Source organism: Pistacia vera, unplaced genomic scaffold (assembly GCF_008641045.1).
Source record: "Pistacia vera cultivar Batoury unplaced genomic scaffold, PisVer_v2 Contig353, whole genome shotgun sequence".
NCBI lineage: Eukaryota > Viridiplantae > Streptophyta > Magnoliopsida > Sapindales > Anacardiaceae > Pistacia > Pistacia vera.
In genome coordinates, this window is record NW_022196172.1 from 38,664 (window position 1) to 64,131 (window position 25,468).

Below are 25,468 nucleotides of genomic sequence, written 5' to 3' on the forward strand. Positions count from 1 at the left end.
CTCCCCAAGTCATCACAAAAACATTATGAGTATCTTCCATCAATTCCCACCAAATTCGGGCGTCACCCCGAAACAAGAAACTAGTGTACCGAATCTTCTCCCGATTCGTCATAGAAAACAATGCCGTCGTGTGCTCCATGGACCTCACCCATTCTTCTGCCACTAAAGGGTCCGTTGTACCTTTAAACTCCGACGGCTGATGTTGACTTGGGAGCCCATAAATCGGCTCAATCCGATTTTGTACTATCGGAGGTACTGGCCTTTCTCTTTCTCCTCTATTGGTCGGTACTTGTACGAGGGTTTACACTTTTTCTGGTTCAACTCTCCCCTGGCTTTCCACTAAGACTTGCTGTATAATACCCCGAATTCTAGATTCATCAAGGGTAGGGGAGTAGGTTCTAGCGGGTTAGACGTTTCCCCCGCACTCACTATCTTCTTACTACTTGCTCGGGTTCTACGTCTCATCTACAAGGCAACCATATTCAATCAACTCAACTAACACTTTAAGTAAGGAAAGAATTAACTTACAATGATCAGCTACGGAACGTGGTGGCGGCGAGAGTGGCACACTTGTCAAATCCTAAAATCTTTGCTCTGATACAAAAAATGTAATACCTTCTTTTCTACTAGTATACTTAGAAAATATACAATGAAAAATATACATACTTAATAAATGAAAAGTAGTTGGGCCCAAAATTTTTCTTTACTTAACATATATTATTCTGTACATAGCAAAATCACATATTCAAAAACTTTTACAATGGTGGACAGTAACATAATTTCTCTCCGCTTGTCGATGTCCATCCGACTGCTTCTCACCTATTCCCTGCAAAACATGGAAAAACAATGGGGTGAGCACAAAAATGCTCAGTAAGGAAATCCTCTACTCCTTTATCCCCGTGACTTATACTTTGGTTCTTCCCTTACTCTATTCTTTTCTTCTTCATTCTTTCTTTGTTCTTTCTCTGTTTCTAGTTCTCACTATTCTTTCCTTTCTTTCTAATTCTCTCTGTTCTTTCTTTCAATTCATTCTTTCTTTCTTATTCTCACGAACCATGATAGAAATCACAGTAACATGCATGAATGAAATGCATATGCAGTAATACATAAACATGCGTTTTCTTTTCTTCTTTCTATTTCTTATTCTGTTTCTTTTCTTGCTTACTCAAGCTCTTCTTTCTTTTCTCATGCTTTCTTATTCTTATTCTTGTTCTTTACCGATCGGACTTGGTTGATGCATGGATTCGGAACCCTGGCCGTGTGAGTGAGTACAATCCTCATCTACATGCACTCTTGCGGATTGTACAAATTCTTTCTTCTTCTTAGGCTACTCAATTAAGGTGGCATGCATGTAGGAAATTCTTCTTGGTACAGCCCTCATCCACATACACTCTTACAGGCCATACAAATTTTTCTTCTTCTTATGCCACTCAATTAAGGTGACGTGTATGTGGGAATTTCTTCTTCTCATCACCCACGGGTTCCCCATTGCAACAACCTATTCTTTTCTCTTCTTTAGCATTTTTCTTTCTTTAATTCTTTAGTGCTTTTCTTTCCTTCTTTTTATTCTTTCTTTGAGTTCTTATGCATATGCAAATATATGCATGTGGATAGCTCATGCTTCTTTCTTAGGTGCAATTATGCAATGCAAATATGCAATGTTGCACAAAATGAAGTTTCTTTACTCATGCATATGCTTCTCTTAGGCATTTCATCAAACAATAAGCATGCATACAAAAATTCTATTTTATCATAATTCTACTTCTTTCTTGGACCATCTAGAATTGGAGTAAGACTCCCTTGATTCATCACAAATCCTGGCCAGGAAAATACACTTCAATCTTCAACCAAACTTCTCTTGGTCACCATCATACCAACTCCACTTTTCATGGCTTAAATCTACTCATCAAAAGCCATATACTCAACAATAGATTCATTATCAACAGTCAATCTTAACTCATATACCTATACATGCATATCAAATCATTTGATTTTGTTAATCTTAGCTTGAGTTGGATTTACTTACCTTTTTCTTGAGTAGTTTCACAAAAGCTCACTTGTTGGACTTGTTCTCTTTCTCAAACCCTAAGCATAAGTTTTATAAGAATTCAACATTTACTCAAATTAATCTCATAACTAGAACAAGAATCATTACCTCTTGATGCTTAGGATCAAATCCTTGTCAAAAACCAACCAAAAGCCCTCAATTTCCTTAACAAAAAGGATGAAGAATTGAGAGAAATGGAGAGTGGTAGAAGTGTATGGCATGGGTGTAGAGAATGGGAGGGTCTCTGTAAACCCCGCGTTATTATTCCGATGCCCTAAGGTATGAAATTTACCTTTCAAGTAATTTTCTTTTTTTTGAATGGAAGGGTAAAATGGTCAAGTTACATGTATTTCGAGATGTGGCCATTGTAAAGTGTAAGGGGTGATGTCATTGAAGAGAAATAAGGGTAGAATGGTCATAAAGTTGATTGATATGGTTAAATGGCGTAAATGGTAACCAAGGGTATAATGGTCTTTTCATACAAATCCATATGTAATAAGCATCCATAAAAGTGCACCAAGGGTAAGTTAGTCATTTACCTAATGGGATTTCTTAATTGTTAAGTGTTTTAAAGAAGTCAAATGGCATTACATGAGTGCTAATCTTTATGTTGTGGTAGAAATGACCAAAACACCCTTGTATAAAAAATTTATGCCAAATGACCCTTATATCTAACTTTTATTGACCAATCACATTAGAGCAACAATGGAATAAATATTTACAAGGTTTAAAGAGAGAGGAGTCGGCCTTGTACACCCAAAACATATCATCTTCTTCTTCATCTCTCAAATCCACCATAAAAGCCACTAATCCAAGCATTTTATTCTCAAATTTTCATAGGATTTCAAGTTGATTTTCAAAGGAGATCACCATCCACACTTAAAGAACTTCAATTTCAGAGTTTAAGGTGAGTTTCAAAACCCTAGTTGTTCTGATCTTTTAGGTAAAAGATAAATTCATAAGTGATTATGTGTATAAGGTAGAAAGGGTGAAACTTTGGAGCTAAGGAGGAATGTCTTTGTACTTTGAATACTAAGGTAAGGAAAAAAAATCTCCCTTATGACTACAATTGATAACACCTAGGGTTTATGAAACTTACATTTATTTATGTTAATATGAGTGTGATGCTATGTTTTGGTTATGGATTGTTTAAATGGGTGTGTTGATTGGTGTATGTGTGCATATGGAGGATGATTTATGCAATTAGAGATTTGTAGTTGGACGATTTTTTTGGCACTTTTTGGTTTTGTAAAATGAGAGGTTTTTTTGGCATTTATACTAAGAATGATATGAAAAAATGATATGAATGTGCAAATAGGTACTGGTTAAAATGAATAGAATTCGGATTTGGCTTTTTGAACTTATATGTACATGCTTCACTGAATCAGTCATACAAAATTATAGAAGTCCGATTAGTTGATTCTTAAAGTGTTAGAAATTTGAGAAATAGACCTAAAACTTTTTGTTTCACCAAAAATAAATTCGAATTAGAAGATAAGGGAAAATTGCTTGAAAAGTGACGAACTATATGGCATCCACCTTCTTAATGGAAATTCCCATTTTTTTTAATGCTAATAAACCCCTGAATAATCTTACTACTGAAATTCTCTGTATTGTATGGTAGTTGAATGAATTGTAAAATTTTAGTAGAGAATTAGTATGATTGAGCATGGGATATGTTTCCATATGTTTGCATTCATAATGGTAGGCATATAGCTTATTTAGTTGTCTTATGAAAATTTATGAATGTTAAAGAAGAATTCCATGAGTCTCTTGAGGGATAAACCAAGATCAGAGGAATGGAATTCTTATGGAAACCAGGAGTCCTTTGAGGTGACAACCAAGAACAAGGTAATGGTTTAAATGAATCCGAGGATAACAAAGACTAATGAACCATCAAGTATAAAGACAAAAGAAATAACATGCCATGTACATGAATATTTCATAGTCATATATGTTCTACGTTATAGATGTATGGTTATGTTATGACTTATGTTTTGAGAAAAGTCCAAAGTTATGATATGTTTTATGACTTGCTATGTCAAAGAATGAAGGTATGTTTTTGAGGTAGGTAAGGTCCTAACTATATACTTGTATAATGAACCTTAATAGTTTATAAATGGCCATATTCCTTACTGAGGCATTAGCGCTCACCCCACGAAATGTTTTAAAAATGTTTTCAGGTAAGGATTAAGGCATGACTGAGAGGATTCCGGGGACGCTATGAGCATGAAGGGATGTTTTAATGATCCTATTGAATGGTTTTGCTAATATTTAGTGTAGTGTAGTAATTTGTTCCTATTTCATAATGTAGTAAATATGTCCATTCTATATAGAGTAAATATGTTGTATAATAAAGGAATCAAATTGCTAGTAAATTTTGTAAAAGTGTGTATGTTCTAGTAAGTATTACTATGGATTTCATAATTTACTCCAAGAAAGGAAACCATATTTAACATGAACTTATTTTAGTTTAGAAATTAAATATATATAAATATACATATATATGTTTTTAACTACAAGTTTATTCTTTAATAGGATTTTAAATAACCTTCTTTCCTAGGCGTGCATTTTCTAGGTTCTCAATGGCCAAGGGATACTTAGGAAATACCTGGCTAGGGAGGGGTTTTACAGTCTCTAGGCTCAACCCTTATTAACTCATATAATAAGCACTTTTTCCCATTTTGCCCTTGTACTTTCTTGAAAATTCCATCTTTCCCTTTAATTCTTTACAAATACACCCTACTCCAAGCATTCTCCTTGAAATTTCCTTGCATTACCTCTCACTTTCCTGCTATTAGGGTAGAATGGTCATTTCACCTGTATAGAAATTTCTCTTGAAACTTCACAGAAAAAAATTAGCCGTCTCTTTGCCCTAGAGAAAAAATCCAGAGTGTACGTTCTGTGGCGAAGCTTATTCTTCGCCCTGGCGAGTTTGCACTTCCATGATTTCGCCAATACTTCAACAAATTTAGGGCATCCAAGCAACTTCAACACTTAGAAACTAAACCAAGGGCAACCAATCAACATAACAACATACACTTTACTTAGGGCCAACAAACAACCACCAGACAAAACAATAAGCTACAAAAGTACGTGCCTCAAAGTGGGCGTTACAATTGACTCTTGGCATAAACATAAAAGTTATAGGGCCATATCTTAATTTCTAATGCTTCAAGAATCATCTCATTTCTATTTTATACGATAAGTTATGGTCGAAATACTGAAGCATGTTTGACATAAGCCCTAAATTGCCAAATCCGAATTTTTCATATTAACCATGCCATATTAACTTCTATTGACATTAACAAATATGTCAACTTATGGATCATTAAACCTCCCCTTAATAGTCTTTAACATCTTAAAGGAAGAGTAAAACCTCACTCCCATGATCATCCATCATTGTTATACATTGTAAGTTAATGCAAACAACACATCAACACTTCAATGCAACCATTCAACACCATGTGGCCTCTAATACTATAAGTTTTGCCACAATCAACATCAATACTTCATTTTCTTCAATTAAACACAACTCATAAAACATAAATGGCAATAACTTCATGTTATAATAATTCCAGCTAATTAACATGAATGAGTTCAACTACACTTGCCAGCAACTAATTCTGCCTTAAAGCCTTAATTTAAGGTTTCATTAAATCTACAAACCCTAGCATAATTCCTAATCATGGGGGTTCTTCCTTCCCTTTTTAAAGAATTCCTCCAACAAATCATTTGCCTTTGTCTTCTTTTACACCTTAATCCTACTATAACATTATACCTCAACATTTACTTCAATCACATCAAAACTAGGGTTTTTAATCCTTCCTTAAATCCTTCAACTTGAAGATCCAAGGCTCCTATCTTGTTCTCCTTGAAAAATTTGCAACTCCTTTAAAACTTAGAGAGAGAAAGCTTGTTTCATGGAAGATTTGAGAGAAATGAGAAAGTTGAAGAAATGCTATCTCCCTTGGCTTGAACGAATTTCCTCTGTTTATAAAAATATTTCATTAATTTTCAAAATTATGCTATTGGCCTAATTATTTAATTGTATAACTCATAAGTCATTAATTCTTCATATAAGGGCATTTTGGTCATTTCGCACTAAACATAATTATTACTTAATTAAGTCTACTCATCCTTGACTTTTGCAATGCTTATCCTAGGCAAAATGATATTTTTCCCCTATACCCTTTTATGGACAATTGATTCATACCGTTCCCAAACGAATTGACTATTTTGCCCTTTGTTAGATTTTATGCTTTTAACATAAAATTAACATCTAAAGGACTATTTTGAGTTGAGAACATATCTTTGACATCTTGGGTATTACATGGATGATGAACCCATAAAGCATAAACTTTGTTTAAAAAAAAAGAAAGTGGTTTTATTTAATATGAAAAACATTAAGGAAAGTGGGAGGCCAATTCCATGAGCTTATCACTATTTTATTTATTGATATTGACCATGCATTAAACCTTGTTTTATTTCATACAACTCATTATTAACTATATGAAAGTCTCTCATATAAATTATTTATTATTATTAAATAATTGAATAAGATTATGATTTGGGTATTAGGTTCACATTAATTAAAGGATGATCACATTTGCGTTTCATATTATAAAATCAACATTAATTTCGCATTACAAGTTATACATGCTCATATTAAATATTTTGATATTTTGTTGGTATAAATATATGTCTAGATCTATATTCAAAGATAACATTGTTTTATGCATGACATAATTTATTTTGTAATACAAATTTTAGTTATTTGATTTAACGCTATTCAATGGATTTAACGAGAAACTAGAGGTAATTATTTTATTGTTAACTATTAGATTACTTTTTTTTAAGGGTCGGATAATTTGTATCACAGATTTATTAGTTCATATATATATATATATATGTAAAAGTAAAAGAAGATGCAAGAACATTACTTGCTTTTTGACATAAAATGTGACAAATTTTAAGCATGCATAATGAACACGGTAGCATGAATGGTCTACCTTCAAAGTGTTGCTTTCAATATTATATTTTTATTTTATTACTCCTAAAAGTATGCCTTTATTATAGGACCATTAGTATTAACTTGGCCTTCCTTAATTTTATTGATATAATGGAGTTCATTTCAATATATCATGCCATAGTGATAACAAAATTCTATTTCTCTCTATATGTTTTGGAATTATTGATAATTGTTTATGATATTTACCTTCTAGATTTATATGAACAATATATTTAGAGTATTTATTAAATAAATAATTAATATATATTTTGATAATAAATTTACATTTTACAGGATATAACCATCAATCAAAACTAAACAACATACATAAAAGAAATAATTTTTTTCATATATATATTTATATTTAAAACCATTGTTTTTATTTTCTTAGTGGAGGTAAACAAATTAAGTGAAAATAATTCTAAATGTATCCAAAAAAATTCATTTCATACCTAAGTAAAAGGTTGAGTAAAAAGGAAAAGATGCCAATTGACATATGTTGAGTATTTTGGTGGACATTCCAAAATCCTTTTTTTATTTTTATTATATGGTTGACAACTAAGCCTAATAAATAGATATAGAAAAAGTCTCAATTAAGCATTACTTTGTATGAAGCTTAATTAAAGGTATTAAGAAAAAACATTGTCTTCCTCAAGCATTATTTTGTATGGTTTGTGACTTTTACCTAACCATAGCTCATGCAACCAAACCTAGTTACCAAAAAAAAAAAAAAAAAACCTACTTAACTTTTAGGCTTTACCCAACAAAATTAATTTTCATTTGGTGCGATCATTTTCAATTTGGTAAAAGTGTTTCTAATTTGAGTAAATATTGAGTGACGTTATTTTATCTTTTTAAATCTTAGTTATTATTAAATTTTTAATTATAATTTTATCTCTTATTAAAATTCCTAAATAAGATATAAAAGAGTTATACGTATCTAAACATTTTATTTTCTCTTTCAATCATAAATTATATTTCAATAAATTCTAATTCTATTTTCAATGGGCTTCGAAGAGGAGGGACATGCCAAGTATCCGCTTGGGACCATGTCTTTTTAGGACTATACTGGATGTACAATTCCATTTGGATAGTAATATTTTATTTCAGTTGGAAAATACATTCAGATTTTTGGGATAGTATAAGTGATCAAGGGTTGGTAACTCATATTACAGGAGGAAACTTTACGCAGAGTTCCATTACTATTAATGGTTGGCTCATGAAGGCGAAATTTATGCAATTTAGAGATTTTGATTAAGATTATGTAAGTATAATGAAAATATAATATATGCTTTGCAATTGTAAGTTACTTTGTTAATTTTCTTTATCTTTTTCTTCTCAAAATTTATAAGTTAATTTGATGCATTCAAATTTTTTAATTATTATTCTTACAATTTTGAAAGTGAAAACATATCCGAATGAATTTCATCTAAAAACTTCACATTCAACACCAAGAAGCACAAAAAATATTAAAAACATAAATAAAAGGGCATAGTTGAAAGTTGGTGGGATTTTTTAATGCATATGTTAAAACGTTCTAACGGGGTTAAATTTAGAAGAGTCTTGAAAGATGAATATGCGTTTGTATTTCTTGTGTGTGCTGTTCATGTGTTACCACAGTAGAAACAATAATATTTATATAAAAATATAAATTATTGAAATAAAATCATTTTATTATTATAAATTTTTTTACATATACACAATATCATAAGAGACAAAAAATAACTCTTTATAGTATTACATATATGTATATATCTTTCATATAAATTGAATATTTTATAATATAATTAAATAACTTAAAACTAAATATAAATTAAATAAATTAAAATAATCGATATAATAAGTGTACAAGTAACAAGATTGTCAATTCAGATGATAAAAATTAGTTTTTTTATTAAAAATTCTGCAAATTCGTCTTTCTGTTCATCGATACAACCATGGTTGAATTTTCCTAAAATGGTCATATTCAAGGAAGTATATGATAGTAAATACAGATAATATCAGGGGCATTCAAGTCCAAGAAAATAAAAAATTTACTTCACCTGAATAGAAGTACCGTTCGCCAAAAGCCTTACGTAGTTACGTGTCAAAGACCCAGATATATAAATTCAATTGCACACAACCCAAACACAACACGCTTCATCACTCTTCATATAAAAAAAAAAAAAAAAAAAAAAAAAAAAAAAAAAAACTCCAAAATCCTTCTAATCTAATATCTCTTGAGAAGTCTCTCTACTCAATTACCCAGAGCCAATTCTTACTATTCCCGCCGCTTACGTTTCCAATTTTGAGATTCTTTGATCAAAATTTGATTTTTTTATGTTTTAGTTATGGCTGAAACGGAGAGAGTCGCGGGTATTGCGATGGAATTTTCTCTGAGTGATGAAACCGCCGAAACTTCGTCGTTTTCGTCGCCGATCAGAGTCCCTGGGAGGATTCGAAAGAGGCTTTTGAACGAGAGTAAAACTCCTTGTACTGTTGAAGAAATTGAAGCCAAGCTTCGACTTGCTGATCTTCGCAGACAGGTTTAACTCTATTTTCAATTTCAGTTTATAATTTTCTCGCAGAATTTGAGAAATTAAAGCAAAACCTAGACTTTTTTGTCGCTGATTATTCAATATGTGATTTTTTTTTTTTTTTGGGTGATGATATTCTTATAGATTAAACAGTGTATAACTCTTCGTATATATGGAGATACCCAGAATAATTTGTTGGTGATGTGTTGTGTGTGATGAAAGTTCTGATTTTTTTTTTCTAAATTAAACTGTGTAATATTTTTTTGGACTTTAAGTTAGGTTCCATGGAGTGTTAGTTTAGCTTCTGAATCTTTGTAATTATTTATTGGTTTTGATTTGTGGAGAATTGGAAGATTCAATACTCAAATTGGTTGATTTTGTTTTGGGTAAAGTTAAATTTGTAAAATCTTTATTATGAAGGTTTTTGAATTTTTACTTGTGTTAGGTAAGGTGGGTGCTCCTTGTCTTTGAAAATTTCTTGGCACTTTTCTTATTTGGTATGTTTTGCACATGGACTTGTCTCTTTCTCTCCTTGTGAAACTTATGGTTTATTATTTTTTTTTAAATATTCTTTTCACATGTTTTATACTTTTTATTGTTTCTTGGCTTTTTTCTGCTTTCTTTTTCTGGTAATAGGATCATCTGTTTCTGTAGTTTGAAAATTTTCCTTCTTTATATTGAGTTAGTTTACTTTCTTTTAATGGTAATAACATTTTGGTTCTCTTGTTTGAAGGATTTTTCGCCTCTGTGTTGAATGTTCTTTACTTGTTTGGTTGGTTCCTTTCTTTTCTTTGTCTGGTTGTAACATTATTTGGTATTTTAGTTTGAAAGGTTTTCCCTCTTTGTATTCTTTGATTTAGCTAAATGTAAGTTTAACCTGAAGATAGCCTTTTTCTGCTTTTGATTGCAGCAATTCTATGAGAAGTTATCAAGCAAGGCAAGGCCGAAGCCAAGAAGCCCCTCACAGTCTTGTGCTCATGAGGAGGACCTTGGTCAGCGCCTTGAAGCGAAGCTTCAAGCAGCCCAGCAGAAGAGGTAAAAGCTTCAAGCTGTATTAGAAATTAATAGTCCAATGGGTATTTTAACATGTTGATATTGACTACTTTTTCCCTGAGAAAGCAAGTATAGTTAGTCCCCACACTCTTCATTTTAGTCCCACCCTTATCTGAATTGTGTTTCTTTGATCATCTTACTTAACTGATAAGTCATGATATGTTGTGTGAGACTAATGATGACAATTCTTTTCCTCAAATATTTTGACGGCCCACATTTTTGTGAATGTTTCCTTGTTCTGTTTATAAAGCCTTTTAACCTGAATTAGAGCAGTTATTACATGTATCCTTATGATTTTACTTGACCTGATTTATATCTTGGTAACTTGTCTTTATTATCCTACTTTTGGCCCTTAACATATTCCAGTTCGGTCCTTTATAATAAGACACATAAATTTTGACTCTTGTAAGATACTACTCTAATTTGGTGCATGTAGAGATTCTTCAGAACACAAAGGATCTATTTAAGCAATATTTTTCTAATTTGAATAACAATGATGACAGCAATTGTTGCTTCCGTAGCAGAATCACCGTAGCAAATTGATTGTTACTTTGTCAACTAGAGATGTTGCTGCAGCAATAACATTTTCCGTAATAAGTATAATGTCATAAGTTTACAAGCTGACGCACTGTTGAATTTAACAGGTTAAGCATTTTGGCAAATGCTCAAATGCGCCTGGCTAGGCTGGATGAGTTGCGACAAGCAGCTAAAACCGGGGTAGAAATGCGTTATGAGAGGGAACGTGAGATTCTTGGCTCAAAAGTGGAATCTAGGGTTCAGCAGGCGGAGGCAAATAGAATGCTTATCCTCAAGGCTTACAGCCAAAGAAGAGCCAAATTAAAGGAGAGGTCATCTCAGTCATTGCTGCGAAGGATGGCTCGTGAGAGCAAGTATAAGGAGCGTGTCCGTGCTGCAATTCACCAGAAGCGAGCAGCTGCTGAGAAGAATAGACTACGATTGTTGGAAGCTGAGAAGAAGAGGGCACGTGCTCGGGTGCTACAAGTTAGGCGGGTAGCTAAAATTGTCTCTCACCAACGTGAGCTTGAAAGGAGGAGAATGAGTGATCAGTTGGAAGATCGTCTGCAAAGGGTATGCATATTTTGTTTTCTCAAATAGCTTTGTCAATCATATTGATGTAGGACAAATAGGAAGGATGGCTATTTAGTCCTTCTCTATTTATTTTTGGGATTGAGTCTTTTCGTTTATGTAGTCTTTTAACTAATTGTTTTATTGGATTAGGCTTTCTTATTTCATTATTTTTATCCTTGTTACTGTTTTCTAGCTATCTCTTCTTGATTTCTCTTCTCAACCGAGTCTTATCTTCTTTTCTACCCTTCTAGTTCTTATTCTTGTATGTAATTCTCTCTATTTCTTGGTTATTTTTCTTTATCTATCTTCTTCTATATTCTAATTGAATTTTATGATATCAGGCAAAGAGACAAAGAGCAGAATATTTGAGGCAGAGAGGACGGCTAAATAATCCTGTTTCTTTTAGGATGTGCAAACAGGCTGATCACCTTTCGAGAAAATTAGCGAGGTATACAAATTTGATTTTACTCTTTGAGAGTTCCATAAATTAGTTATATTCCTTTAAGATAAGCTTCTTGGATCTCAGCAATGTCATTAAGGTGCAGTTTTAGCTTTTGAGTTTGAAGATAAGATTTTAACCTTAATAGGTATGTTATTGTTTTAGGTGCTGGAGGCAATTTCGTAATAAGAGGAGAACTACCTTGGAGTTGGCAAAAGCTTATGATGCCTTGAAAATTAAAGAGACTTCTGTCAAGACAATGCCATTTGAACAGTTGGCCCTTCTGATTGAATCAACTGCTACCCTTCAATCTATGAAAGCTCTACTTGACCGGCTCGAGAGCCGCCTGAAAATCTCCAGGGCTGTTGGTGCTGTTGACGATCACACATTCAGTTTAGATAACATTGATCACCTTCTCAAAAGAGTTGCTTCTCCCAAAAGAAGGCTTAATTCCCGAACTCCTTTGAAGAGCAGAGATGCAAAGAAAGTAGGTCCCCCTAGGGAGGCTGGCAAACGTCCAGCTAAATTGTCTAGGTATCCAGTGAGAGTAGTTCTTTGTGCTTACATGATTTTGGGTCATCCAGATGCAGTGTTCAGTGGTCAAGGAGAGCGTGAGATTGCTCTGGCCAAGTCTGCAGAACAATTTGTTCGACAGTTTGAGATTTTGATAAAGATTATATTGGAGGGGCCAATACAGAGTTCTGATGAAGAGTCTGACTCTTTGCTGCCAAAACGTTGGACCTTCAGGTCTCAGCTTGCTGCTTTTGATAAAGCATGGTGCTCCTATTTGAACTGTTTTGTGATGTGGAAAGTTAAGGATGCCAAGTCATTGGAAGATGATTTGGTGAGAGCTGCTTGCCAGCTTGAACTCTCTATGATTCGTAAATGCAAGATGACCCCAGATGGAGAAAATTCTGCTCTTACTCATGATATGAAGGCTATTCAGAAACAGGTATGGATATCATTTTCATAGAGATCACCTAACACTACAACATGAATATGTTTTAGCAACTCATTAGACTAAGCCATTTTCTTAAAGTATTTTCTGCTGTTCTTTCCGAAGAAACATGATTTTATCTAGTTCTTAAAGAATTCTGGATGGTTGAAAACAGACTTCGTTTTAAGGCATTTTTATATTTGAAAGAGTTCCTGCACAGTAAGCATGTTAATTATAACAAGGGTTTAGGTTCTCTCTTTTTTGGGCATGTTTCCATGTTTTTGTTTGGGTTTTTTAATGTAATGTCCTCTATACTAATATTGGCTAATCTATGAACTTTGCTTCATGCAGGTTACAGAGGACCAAAAACTTTTAAGGGAAAAAGTACATCATCTCAGTGGAGAAGCTGGGATTGAGCACATGGAATCTGCGCTATCTGAAACTCGATCTAAGTACTTTGAAGCAAAGGAAAATGGAAGTCCAGTCGGATCTCCAATCACAAACTTTTTAACCCCTAGTCCATCTAGTTCCCCAACTGTTCCTCCATTTGTTGCTAGTGTGGATAGCAGAAGTAATCTGACCAAGGGTGTTGAGAGGCCAAGTAGTGTTGTTCGCTCCTTATTTAAGGAGAACGCATCCCCACCCAAAGGAATTGATTCCTCTGCAGCTAGTACCAGCCATGAAGATGGTTGGTTGGGTTCGTCCCTTGAAAAACAGCAGGTCACTGAGAATGAATTGATAGTTAATGAGTTTGTCCATAACCACTGTGCTTTTGTTGATAGCTCCATCACCGATGACGATCAAAACAGTGTCAAGGTTAGTGCAGTTGTATTGTTATAAATAATTAACCCGGACTTGATGACTGTTGTGTGGGGAACTGTGTAGTTGTCTAATTAACATTTTTGCTTATTTCTAAATAACCAGAGACCACCCTATTACTGCCTTTTGCCATTTTTGAGTTTCTATGTGGAAAATTATAAATACTGTTACAACCGCCATCAACATCTGGTTCTGGAAATGCTTGGTTTTAATGTTGGAAGTCACATTGGTCCCCAGTGGCTTAATTGAATACGATGATAATTTAAAAAATTTGGCACTGATTTGTTGCATTTGGCAGTCAAAGATAAGAGAGACAATGGAGAAGGCTTTCTGGGATGGCATCATGGAATCCCTGAAACAGGATGTGCCTAAATATGACCGGGTTATTCAACTTTTGAGTGAAGTGAGGGATGAAATTTGTGAGATGGCTCCTAAGAGCTGGAAAGAAGAGATTACTGAAGCTATAGATCTGGAATTTCTTGCTCAGGTAGTAGCCACTGCCTTATGCCATTGCTGCATCATATGATGCCATAAATTCTAATTTGTTGTTAATTTCTTTCCTCAGGTTTTGAATTCAGGTTACCTGGACATTAATTATCTTGGAAGGATTCTGGAGTTTGCCTTGAGCACTTTGCAGAAACTCTCGTCTCCAGCCAAGGATGATGAGATGAAGACCAATAACCAGAATTTATTGAAAGAGTTAACTGAGATATGTCAGGCCAGAGATGGATCAAACTATTCACCTGTTATTGCAATGATCAAAGGTTTTCGCTTTGTTCTAGAGCAGATTCAGGTGAGTGTTTCTTTGATCTTATGTCCTTGGCTTTGTAAATATTAAAGGATTCAAATGCAAGCCTCATGAGTTGAGTGATTTAATCTTTGAATTATTGCATGAGAGTTCACTGACTTTATATATTGATGCTGTTTTATCCGTTTAGTAAAACTGCTGGATTTAGAAGATTCATATTAGGATATGCATTGCTAGTGAAGCAATTGGAAATTATGACACTGTTTTTGCCTCCTTATGTAGTATAACATGGAAATATTTTCTGTCAGGCTCTAAAACGGGAGATAAGCAAAGCGCGCATAAGACTCATGGAGCCTTTGTTGAAGGGGCCTGCTGGTTTTGACTACCTTAGAAAAGCTTTTGCAAACCGATATGGACCCCCCTCTGATGCTCACAGCTCTTTACCATTGACTTTACAGTGGCTTTCATCTGTTTGGATGTGCAAAGATCAGGAATGGGAAGAACACATGAATTCTCCTTCAGCTTTGACAGGTCATAAAAGTTCGTCTGGAATGCGTCTGCCTTCTACCACCCTTAGAACCGGTGGAAGCTTTCTGGTCAAAACAGGTGGAAGCCAAAGTACATCTTCCCCTCGTACTTCAGGTAAGAATTTGATTTCTAGGGATCTTTTTTAGTGTTAAAGTAGTTAGTTTATTAACATTTTTCTTAATTCATCCTGTTGGTTTTCTCTCTCTGGATCAGGTAATCAGCAACCAGAATGTAAGGGAGAAAAACTTGATTTGTCAGTGAGGCTTGGCTTGTTGAAGTTAGTAAGTGGGATATCTGGTCTAACGCAAGAATCTTTGCCTGAAACTTTCATGCTTAACATCTCGAGGTTGAGAGCTGTTCAGGCTCAGATTCAGAAGATTATTGTAGTTTCCACGAGGTATGTGGCTTCACCAATTCTTTCTCAGGCTTGATATAGAAACATCATCTTCTCATGAGCTACCTGGTTTCTCATGTACTAATTCTGTTATTCCAATTCCAGCATTCTTCTTTGCCGGCAAACCCTCCTCTGCGAGCGGCCAGTAGCCAGCCCTGCAGACATGGACAATATACTATCTAACTGCTCTGCAAGACTCTTGAAGCTCTTAGACCGCTCTGAAGACGCAGGAATTGAAGAAATTGTTGAAGTAATCGGTGGAGCTTCAAGTGATAATGGCAAGGTAGTTGATTCTGATAAGCTTCAAGTGAGAAAGGAAGTAATTGCCAGGACGCTGGCAAAAAGCTTTCAAGCTGGAGATGCAGTATTTGAAAAGGTATCTCGAGCTGTATATTTAGCTGTAAGAGGAATTGTGCTTGGGGGAAGTGGAAGCAATGGAAGAAAATTGGCAGAAATGGCCCTCAGGCAGATTGGAGCAGTAAGCCTGACTGAAAGGGTGGTGGAAGCTGCTGAAGTTTTGGTGGTGGCAGGCACCGTCTCTGTAAGTGTTCATGGGCCATGGTATATATACGTAACTGATAACATGTGAAGGGATTGGATTGTGAATTTGTGAAGAAGAAATAAAGTAAACACACTTGTGCATAATAGTAGTGTGTGTAAAGCTGATGTATGTAGAGTGGACAACTGGACATTATTTGATTGAATTAATTGTGGGAATATTACTGTCTTTTCCCTCATTGTAATTGAACATGTGAATAGTGTTTAGAATAATTATGAACACATCCATTTCCTTCATAATGTATTAAATATTTTCCCATCTTTTTATAATTTCTTAAGGATGTGTTTGATATTTATAGAGATTTTTAATACTTTATAATAAAACGGTTAAATTTATAATGCTAAATTATTTCATAGGTGAAAATTAAATAAACCCTTAACCCCTAATACAACTTTACAAAAATTTTGTTAAAAAGAGTTGATGTAAAGGGTTAAAATTTGGGGGCATGTTGAAAGTTGATGTAAAGGGTTAAAATCTGGGGGCATGTTGAAACTTGAAAGTAATTGCAGGGATACGGTCCCAAAAATTGGGGGGAGTTTATTAAAAAGACATTTGGAGTTAAAATTTAATTAAAAGGTTATGTAGTTTGTAAATGTTAACTAAATAGCCTTATTTTTTATTAAGCTTAATTAAATATGATTAGGGGTTAATTAGGATTAATGAATAATTGTGTAATCTTTTAAAAATTATAATATATCCCCAAAGAGTCGAAATTCTTTTAAATAAACCCAAACACCTTCTTCTTCTTCCTCCCGTCACGTTAACGCATTCCTCCGTCATTAACAACTTCTCCAACACAGATCCTTCTCCTCATCCTCCTCCTCCTCCTCCTGACATTTCGTCCAGGTATGTGTATCTCCATTTCGATTTCATATTTCGATTTACAAAGATCTGGGTTATGATTTTGATTTAGCATGGATTGGGTTTGGGTTATGATTTTGATTTAGTTGTTTAGGTTGTTGGGCTATGTTTGATGTAATGGAAGTTGAAAGGAGTGAAATATGTTGAAAATTTGTTCTTGGTATGTGTTCTGGGTATGATGGATCGATTGTAGGTGGAGATGACTGAAAATGTGTTCTGGGTATGATGGATCGCGGAAGCGTCTGGTACGTCTGGTAATGCAGCAGATAGATCCTTAAGCGATCAGTATGTGCATAAGATCACTTAAGCGATACAACAGATATATAAGCGACTGTGCAGATTCTTTTTAAAATATTTGAACCCTTAGTACACATTTAAGAATATTTTTTTTTTCTTGCATTATAGGTAGTTGGCTATATTACACATGGGACAAGTTGTTTTGGGTGTTTAATTTTGGTGAGTGGGTGGAGGAAGAAAGTAGCTGAAAGTGGATTGGGAAGAGCAAAGAAGTTTACCAATTGCTGAGACAGAGGTTAGTTTTGATGAGTTGATTGATGAATAATTAGAAGAGGTAATTTGAGTTGCTCGTAGTGATATTTGTGAATATGTTTTAAGCAGAGTTCCTGAACCTTATAAGGTATCTCTTCTATATTAAAGTCGGATGAAAGTGTGAAGTTTATATGATTGGTGTGGCCGATAATGGTTCGAGGCGATTTAAGGGTTTCTTTTGAAAAAACCGTTGGAAGTTGGTTCAAAGGAAGGGGATAAAGGAAGTAGGCGAGATTTGCCTGGTTTTAATTTGAACTACGAGGCCATTGATTTGTTATTGACAAATCGAGATGTAACGGAATTGGGTGAGAGGAACCGTAGAAGAGGTTGGTGATGGGGGCACGAAAATGTTGAGGGGAGGACCCCGTAGATATGTTCCACAGATGTAGAGATTCCTTTAAATACAGATTATGCGAAGGCGTAGATTGTGAGGAAGAGAACACTATGTCGTCTATGCAGGTTAGAGGGGGCAATTGGAGGTAGTAGTGATCAGCTCATGTTTTTACGGAGGATCGGAGTTGCGCATAGGGTATTATTTGACAACAAGAGGAGTGGTGAGGAAGCTAAAATTGTTGCCATGAGAGGTAATTTTGAGTTCATACAAAAAGTCAAATTCATTGGCTGTGACGGTTGCATGTCGTGACCGAAAGTGCAAGTGGCGGTTTATGTAGAGGTTGGCGGAGTTCGGAAAAATTTATCTTAGCACATATACCCGTGAGCACACATGTGGTTTGTGACACATTTCAGGGAGCATCGACAAGCGTCCAGCATGTTATTGGACAATTTGTCAAATTGGTTCGTTGAGGGAAATCACCTCTCCTAAAGACATTCACTGTGCGCCAGAGTTGGGATGTGCTGTTAGTTACTGGAATGTTGGAGGGAGACAACATGCACAAGATTTGTGAGGGGCATGGAGCACGGGTACGCAGTATTGAAGCGATCGTTATATGCTGAGTTGACCACCAAGGTAGCAGACGGCTTGAGATGGGACAGGAAATGATGTTTAATATTTTTTGTTGCTTACGGTTCTGCTATAAGGGTTTTGTAAACATGAGAAAGGTGTTGGCTGTTGATGGTTGCTTTTGACGGGAAGTATGGAGGTACATTGTGGTGGCCACTGCACAGGACAACGAGAATCACCACATATCTGTTGCAGGTGTGTGGTGACTCTGAGAATGATGAGTCTGGACTTGGTTTTTTCAGACAATTCGTACGATAGTGCCTGATACAGTGATGAGTTTGTATAATATCCGTAGGCACAACTCTATAAAAGAAGGGGATGCCACATTTACCGTCAAGCACATCACGGTCTGCATGGCCTGGGATTTGCATGAGCACCTTGGTGAGAACATAAACAAAAGTTTAAGTGTGCTGGTGCTCCTTCAAACATACTACATGGCAGCAAAAGCTTATCGGGTTGATGAGTTCGAGGAGCACTTCCAGCAAATCCGAATCAAGGATGAAGAGTTGCAAGTATTAGCATGATGTTGGTTTGAGCGATGGAGTGAGCTTACTTTCCTGGAAGAAGGTTGATGTATGACCACGATATAGCGGAGTCCATAAATTCGAAGTTGTTAATAGAAGAGAGTTTCCAATAGTTTGCACTTTTGATGCAATCAGAGGACATTGTCACGGTGGTTCATGAGCGTCGTACGGATCAGCTAATTTTACTACAACATTGTTCCGTCAGCTGACATTATTGCGCGCAGCAGATGGACTTTTCCAATGCCTGTTACCTCTTCCTGCTCGTGTGTCTTGCAGCGCGGTACTGGTCAGCGGCCTCGTTAACCTTGTTAGTAAATTGCCTGTGCTTGCATGCTCTGTTACTTAGTCCCTGCTCATGCGCCGAACCCCGGGTCGATTTGGTTTCGATTCCTGGCTTTGTCCCCTCTCTATTGGCTCTCAGCTCGCTTTTAAAATTCGCCGAGGCTGGGTGACGCGCGTGTGCCTTCTCTCCATCCGCAGTTCACTGCGGTAGGGAGGGGAGTAGACTTTCCTCCGTCTGCAGGTTCCCCGGGATGTCAGTGACTCAATTTGTCAAGCACCCTGGCCCAAGAGAAGCAGTTGCCAGAATTCCATGCAGATCCAGAAATTAGTTTGAAGAAGGATGAATTCAGAGTTGCGAGGCCACCCGTTGAGAGTGATTGTTTTCATTATTGTGGTAAAATTTTATTGTTACCTTAATTAACATCTTCTATATTTCTTGTACATGGCCTAAATATTTGTTTGTGATTTAGTTTGGATTGGTTGCAATTAAGGAGAAAAGTATGGAATAATACGTGTTGGTAATTTTAGTTTGTAAAATTCAGAAGAAAAGCTGGAAAGTATATTTCCCATGGTGCATAAGCTCTATGATATGTCTTCAAACGAAGGAGTTTTCAACAGGATCGCTTAAGCGATATCACGGATCGCTTAAGCGATCGTGCACTGGGCGAAATGATTCTGTCCAGGCCACATGCTATAATCGACCAAGACAAAAAGACACATCGCTTAAGCGCTATCCGGATCGCTTAACGATCATGCACCTAGGCAGATTTGATTCTTCCAATCCACATGATTGCTAAGCGATCCGCTCGCTTAATCGGCCAGTGAAAAAGATCGTTCAGCGATATCACGCTCGCTTAGCCGCGCTGTGTAAACGAAGCCTTTGTATGATCGCTTAATCGACCACACGAAAATATTTAAAATTTAAACAATACACCCCACCTACCCACTTCCCAGATTTGGCCACCATCGTCGGAATCCTACCGGAAAGGGCGTTACGACACATAGCAGTCGGATCAGGCTGATAGGGCGTCGTATGGCCTTTCCGGCAGATCGACCATGGATGTGGTGGAAAGGCCAGATCACGGCATCGCTATACGCGAGAAAAAGTCGATATCTGGCCGTCTGCGACGGCCAAATATATGGCTTCGTTTTCGGTCAACGATGCCTAAGATTGGGCGTTAACGTCGGCCCTTTCTTTGAAGTCGATGACAGCCAGTGGGCTTTCGGCCAGATCCACAGTGGATCTGCCAAAAAATGTCACATCTGGGAATTGTACCGACATTTATCGTTTGTAGCCGTCGTGGTGTCGAATCTGGGAAGTGGGTGGGGGGGGTGTTTTTGTTACTTTTTAAACTTTTAGCAGGTATTAATGAAATAATTTAGTAAGGGTCTAAAATTTATTAAAAAAAAATACTAATATTTCCTAAATAATAATAAAAAAGAAATATTTGGGAATGATTTATATTTATAGGAATATTAACCAACGACCCTTTATGTTCTGACACAAAGAGAAGAACATATGTTCACTAAGATTCCATGGTTACTTTGAAATATAACTCGTCATGGTTACTAAATGATCGTAAACCCCATTGTTTAGCATGCGTAAACATTCTACACCTAATGTTTCATACTGACGAAGAACTATAGTTTAATATAAATATAAACCGTCATAGTCCACGAACGAATCATAAAAACCACATTGTTTAGCATAGACGTAAACATTGTACAACTTATATGTTTCTACGGACGTAAAAGAACTATAATATTAATATAATATAATAACGGTCATAGTCCACTGACGAATCGTAAACCTATATGTTTAGCATAGACGTAACAATCTCACCTTACATGTTCATACTGATGTAAAAGAACTATATGTTTAATATAAATATAATAACGGTCATAGTCCACTGAACACCTTTGCAAACCCTATATGTTTAGCAAGACGTAACAGTCGACACCTTACATGTTTCATATGAGTAAAAGAACTATTTGTTTAATATAAATATAATAACGGTCATAGTCCACTGAACACCTTTGCAAACCCTATATGTTTAGCATAGCGTTATCAATTAATCGATGCTCTGAAACAATAATAATATCCGAATACATAGATCACTTAAGCGATCCTCGATATTTACACAGTCGTTAAGGATCCGTCTGTACGCTAGCGTTCTTTGCTTTTACTCTCGTCGATTAAGCGATCCGTTGTATCGCTTAAGCGATTCTTGCTTTTACTCGGTCACTTAAGCGATCGGTGATCGCTTAAGCGATCTAGCCCGCGGCAGATGCCCAGATCGAAAATGCTTAAGCTATCCATTTGTATCCTTAAGCGATTTTCGTAAAAGACTTTTGGTGCTTAGCGATGAGATCGCTTAAGCGATCTTGGCTAAGGCAGAATGAATCTGCCCAGAATCTATGATCACTAAGACAATCCATTGTTGCATTAAGCGATTTTTTAAAATACTAGATCGCTTAAGCGATCTTGTCCGAGGCAGAATGAATATCGCCCAATCTATGATCGCTTAAACGATCTTATGTATCCTAGCGATTTTTAAAAGATCATTGGTCGAGTAAGCGATTGAGACGCTTAACGATTTTGCCAAGGCGAATGAATCGCCCAGATCTATGATCGCTTAAGCGATCCATTTATGCTTAAGCGATTTTTTTTAAATACTCTTGGTCACTTAAGTGATCTGAGATCGCTAAGGATCTTTGTCCGAGGCCAGATGAATATTGCCTAGATCTATGACGCTTAAGCGATCTTATGTATTCGCTTAAGCGATTCTTCCTAAAGATCCTTCGACTTAAGCGATTTGGATGCTTAAGCGATCTTGGCCAAGGCAGAATGAACATCTGCCCAGAAGGTAATCGCTAAGCCGATCTATGTATCGCTTAAGCGATGCTTCGTAATAGACTCTTGGTTGCTTAAGCGATTTGAGATCGCTTAAGCGATCATATCTGGAAAAGTCTTGGTCGTTTAAGAGATATATGTGGTCGGTCATATACGTAATTGTTTGGTACCATGCCATTCTTTAAGTTAATTAATTTCAAAATGACTATGATTGGGAAACATTTGTACATCACTCATTTATATCAATCTAATTCATCACAAATCAAAATATAAGAGACATCAATGTAACCTGTTGATCAAAACACAAAATAAAAAATAGGCATGGGATGCGGCAAATATTGAAATATATGGACAAGTTAACCATTAGCCCCAACTGTGGTGAATCAAATAATCACACCAGTACATCACATGTTGTAGTGATACACAAAAAGAAACAAAATGCTAAAAAACCATTATCCAACTTGGGTGAAGCAAATGATCACACCATACATAGTAAATTCAAACTGCTAATGAGATATCTTATATGGAAAAAAAAAAAAAAAAATTTCTCCCAAATGTCAGATCCAATTCTTTACAATGATTCTGCAGGCACAAGGCTTTTGGCTGCCGCAAGAAGAGCCACAGCACCAGAATTTCTATACACTGCCTTTAATTTACTTTTTGATGCCAAAGAGTTTAATGTCTCTAACACCTTTGCACAATCCCTTTATTGCAGATGCCTCCTCCTGCCAACCAGCCTTTGAGAAGTTTTTGAATTCTGTTTGCCAGCAACCTCTCTGAGATCATTGTTTGGTACCATGCCTTCCCAGCAGGCTTTATTGCTGATGCCTCCTCTTGCCAACCAGCCTTTGAGAAGTTTCCTCTCATTGTTTGCCAGGAACTTGCAAAATTATCCGTCACACACCTGCAGACACGTCAACTTTTGTAAATAAAAAAAACACGTAAAAAAGTTACAGAGTGGTTAGGTGAGAAGTTCACTTAGTCCGTGTCTTTTGGTAAAGCTCCATATAAGCATGACACCTGCAGCATCAGCACCACAACCCAAGTATCAACATTAACATCACATAAACTACAAAATTCAAAGTCCAACTTTCATACCTTTTTATTGGGTTCTGCTCACTCAAAACGGATCCATCTGCCTATGGAAGCAGTCGACAGCCCAGCCCTTCCGACAGTCTCTCATTATTTTGTCATTCAACCCGTCCATCAGGGTGTTGGTCATGTCGAACTCAATAAATTTTAGGGCATATGCCCCACATTCAGCACTACAATAAGAAGAAGACATTAGCATTAGAATAAACTTATAGAACAATTGTATTATGTAAGTTAGTTTTATGCAAAATTTACCTTGACTCATTTATTGGGCCGGTAGAGCGCTTAATTGGCCATTTTACGGTTAGTACTTGATCACCCAAGTGCCCAAACATCCTGCTGTCATGCAACAGCCACAAGAACAACCTGGACAGTGGCTCCAACTCGACCTCCAACTCCTTGTCTCGACAAATAGTGGGGTTGCAGTCAAGGATCTTTAGCAACCCCTCCTCTAGATGCGCAATGACTGTTATCCAGTGCATCTCTTTGACGAGGATGATGCAGTACACTCTTTTAACAAAGGCCCAACCGTGGCCATATTTGGGCCGATCCCCCCGTATATACTGCATAATTCTATCATCAAAATAAAAATTATCAGGGATGTAGTCCAACTGTACTATGGCCAATCTTTTTTGCTTCGGTCCTTTTGCTGCACCACTAGTAACGACATTTTTAATTAAAGTGCAATATGCCAAAACAAGTGTTTGGCCAAATGCCACATCGGTGATGGCACAGTCGGGATACAACAGATCACCATCAGTAGTCTGTCGTAGCCTCATCAGTGCCAATATCTCATCGATGTGCTGCATCAAATAAAAACAACAAGATAAGTATGGAAAACATAGGCAAAAGTAAGGAAAATTAAGTGAAAATAACTCATCGAGTCCTCAAGCCACGTGCCTATCGTCAACAACTTCTCAAACCATTCCCGGGGATAATCCCTTGTCTTACATTTTATATGGCCATTTCTTCCTGATCCATTGTAATAGGCATAAAAAGAGGTTTTTTCTTTTCCTCTATTGGTCTATACAAATCGACATTTGAGTCTAATTTCTGTTGCCCACTTCCTCCCTCTTTCTCCATTTTTACATCCCCGCTTCCTTCGCCTCCCACGTTGCCCTCCTCCATTATCACCGCCCCACTTCTTCCACCAACCTCCTCCATTTCTGGTTCTTCCTCCATTTGTTTCTTAATTTTCTTCTTCTTTACCTGTATCACTACCATGTAAGGCGATTTCACAAACTTGCTCTTTTGGCTCTCTCTTTTCAAGCCAGTTTGTACTTCAACCAACTTCCTCCTCCATTGTACCAACTTCCTTCTCCACTGTACCAACTTTCTCTCCCAGCTTATCCACTTTCTCCTCCACCCTTTTCATGCACTTTCCATCTTGTCAAACCTTGCATAAACGGTCGCTGTAAAACTCTCAAACAGGCCGTTTATGAGGTCAACAACCTCATTCTCTCGATGCCGATGTCTCGGCAAAGCGATACTTGTTGTACCGGTTTGCTGAGGCATACGAACCTCTTCCTCCCTCTTCTCCTCCTCATCCTCGGGCCTCCCGCCTATTGGAGCTTCATAATCCTCGGCATCAACGACGTTGTCAAGCAATGACCCTGCAACTGCCGTCACATGCATGACCCCTTTTAGGTCTCGCATCAGGCGGTCTATCTGTTCATCCCTTTCATCCTCCATTGCTTTGAAAGATGTGACATAGTCCTCTTCCGCTTCATCCCCAGTAGCGGTGAGAAAGGGACGGACGACTCCCTGCAATAAGAAACAAAATCAATCAGATTGAAGCAAAATCAAAAAGCAACTGCATATTCAAAAGCTTAATCCTTTAATCTTACCCCAGCCACTTGAATCTCAATCTCTATTTGGTCGTAATCCAAATGGTTACACTTCCTGACATGCCACCGCAACACTTTTATCTTCTCTCCATCATTAAACCGAACTGTTTCTAGCCTCTCCTCTAAAATGTGTCCTGTAATAGACTTTGCCCCTTGTAAAACCTTATTACGAGACCTTATGGCTCCCGGACTCGTCCTTATTGCGTCTGCCTCCGCCTTATTTGGCACTTCCCAGCATCCTAAGCCCGTCACCAAGGCATACTCCATCATCCCAAACCGTAGTAGCTTTCCGTCCACCACGAACCACATTTCATTTTTTTTTTTTTGTTGCATTTTACTGAGTGCAGCAACATGTAAT

The 25,468-nt window shown here is 36.5% G+C and overlaps 1 protein-coding gene across 1 annotated transcript; it reads left to right on the forward strand.

Moving 5' to 3' along the window:
- The first annotated feature begins 9,266 nt into the window (after window positions 1-9,266).
- On the forward strand, window positions 9,267-16,324 carry LOC116139612. Its single transcript, XM_031425289.1, has 11 exons — window positions 9,267-9,583; window positions 10,485-10,609; window positions 11,272-11,716; window positions 12,058-12,164; window positions 12,321-13,107; window positions 13,444-13,908; window positions 14,210-14,398; window positions 14,477-14,704; window positions 14,968-15,301; window positions 15,401-15,584; window positions 15,687-16,324. Exons 1-11 carry the CDS (start codon window positions 9,389-9,391, stop codon window positions 16,168-16,170), a joined length of 3,543 nt encoding a protein of 1,180 aa, XP_031281149.1. The 5' UTR covers window positions 9,267-9,388; the 3' UTR covers window positions 16,171-16,324.
- Window positions 16,325-25,468: the final 9,144 nt, after the last annotated feature.

Coding starts and splice junctions, on each gene's coding strand:
- LOC116139612 (XM_031425289.1), top strand. CDS start 9,389: ATGGCTGAAACGGAGAGAGTCGCGGGTATTGCGATGGAATTTTCTCTG. Junction 14,705..14,967: donor TTGTTCTAGAGCAGATTCAG/GTGAGTGTTTCT, acceptor ATTTTCTGTCAG/GCTCTAAAACGGGAGATAAG. Junction 15,302..15,400: donor ATCTTCCCCTCGTACTTCAG/GTAAGAATTTGA, acceptor TCTCTGGATCAG/GTAATCAGCAACCAGAATGT.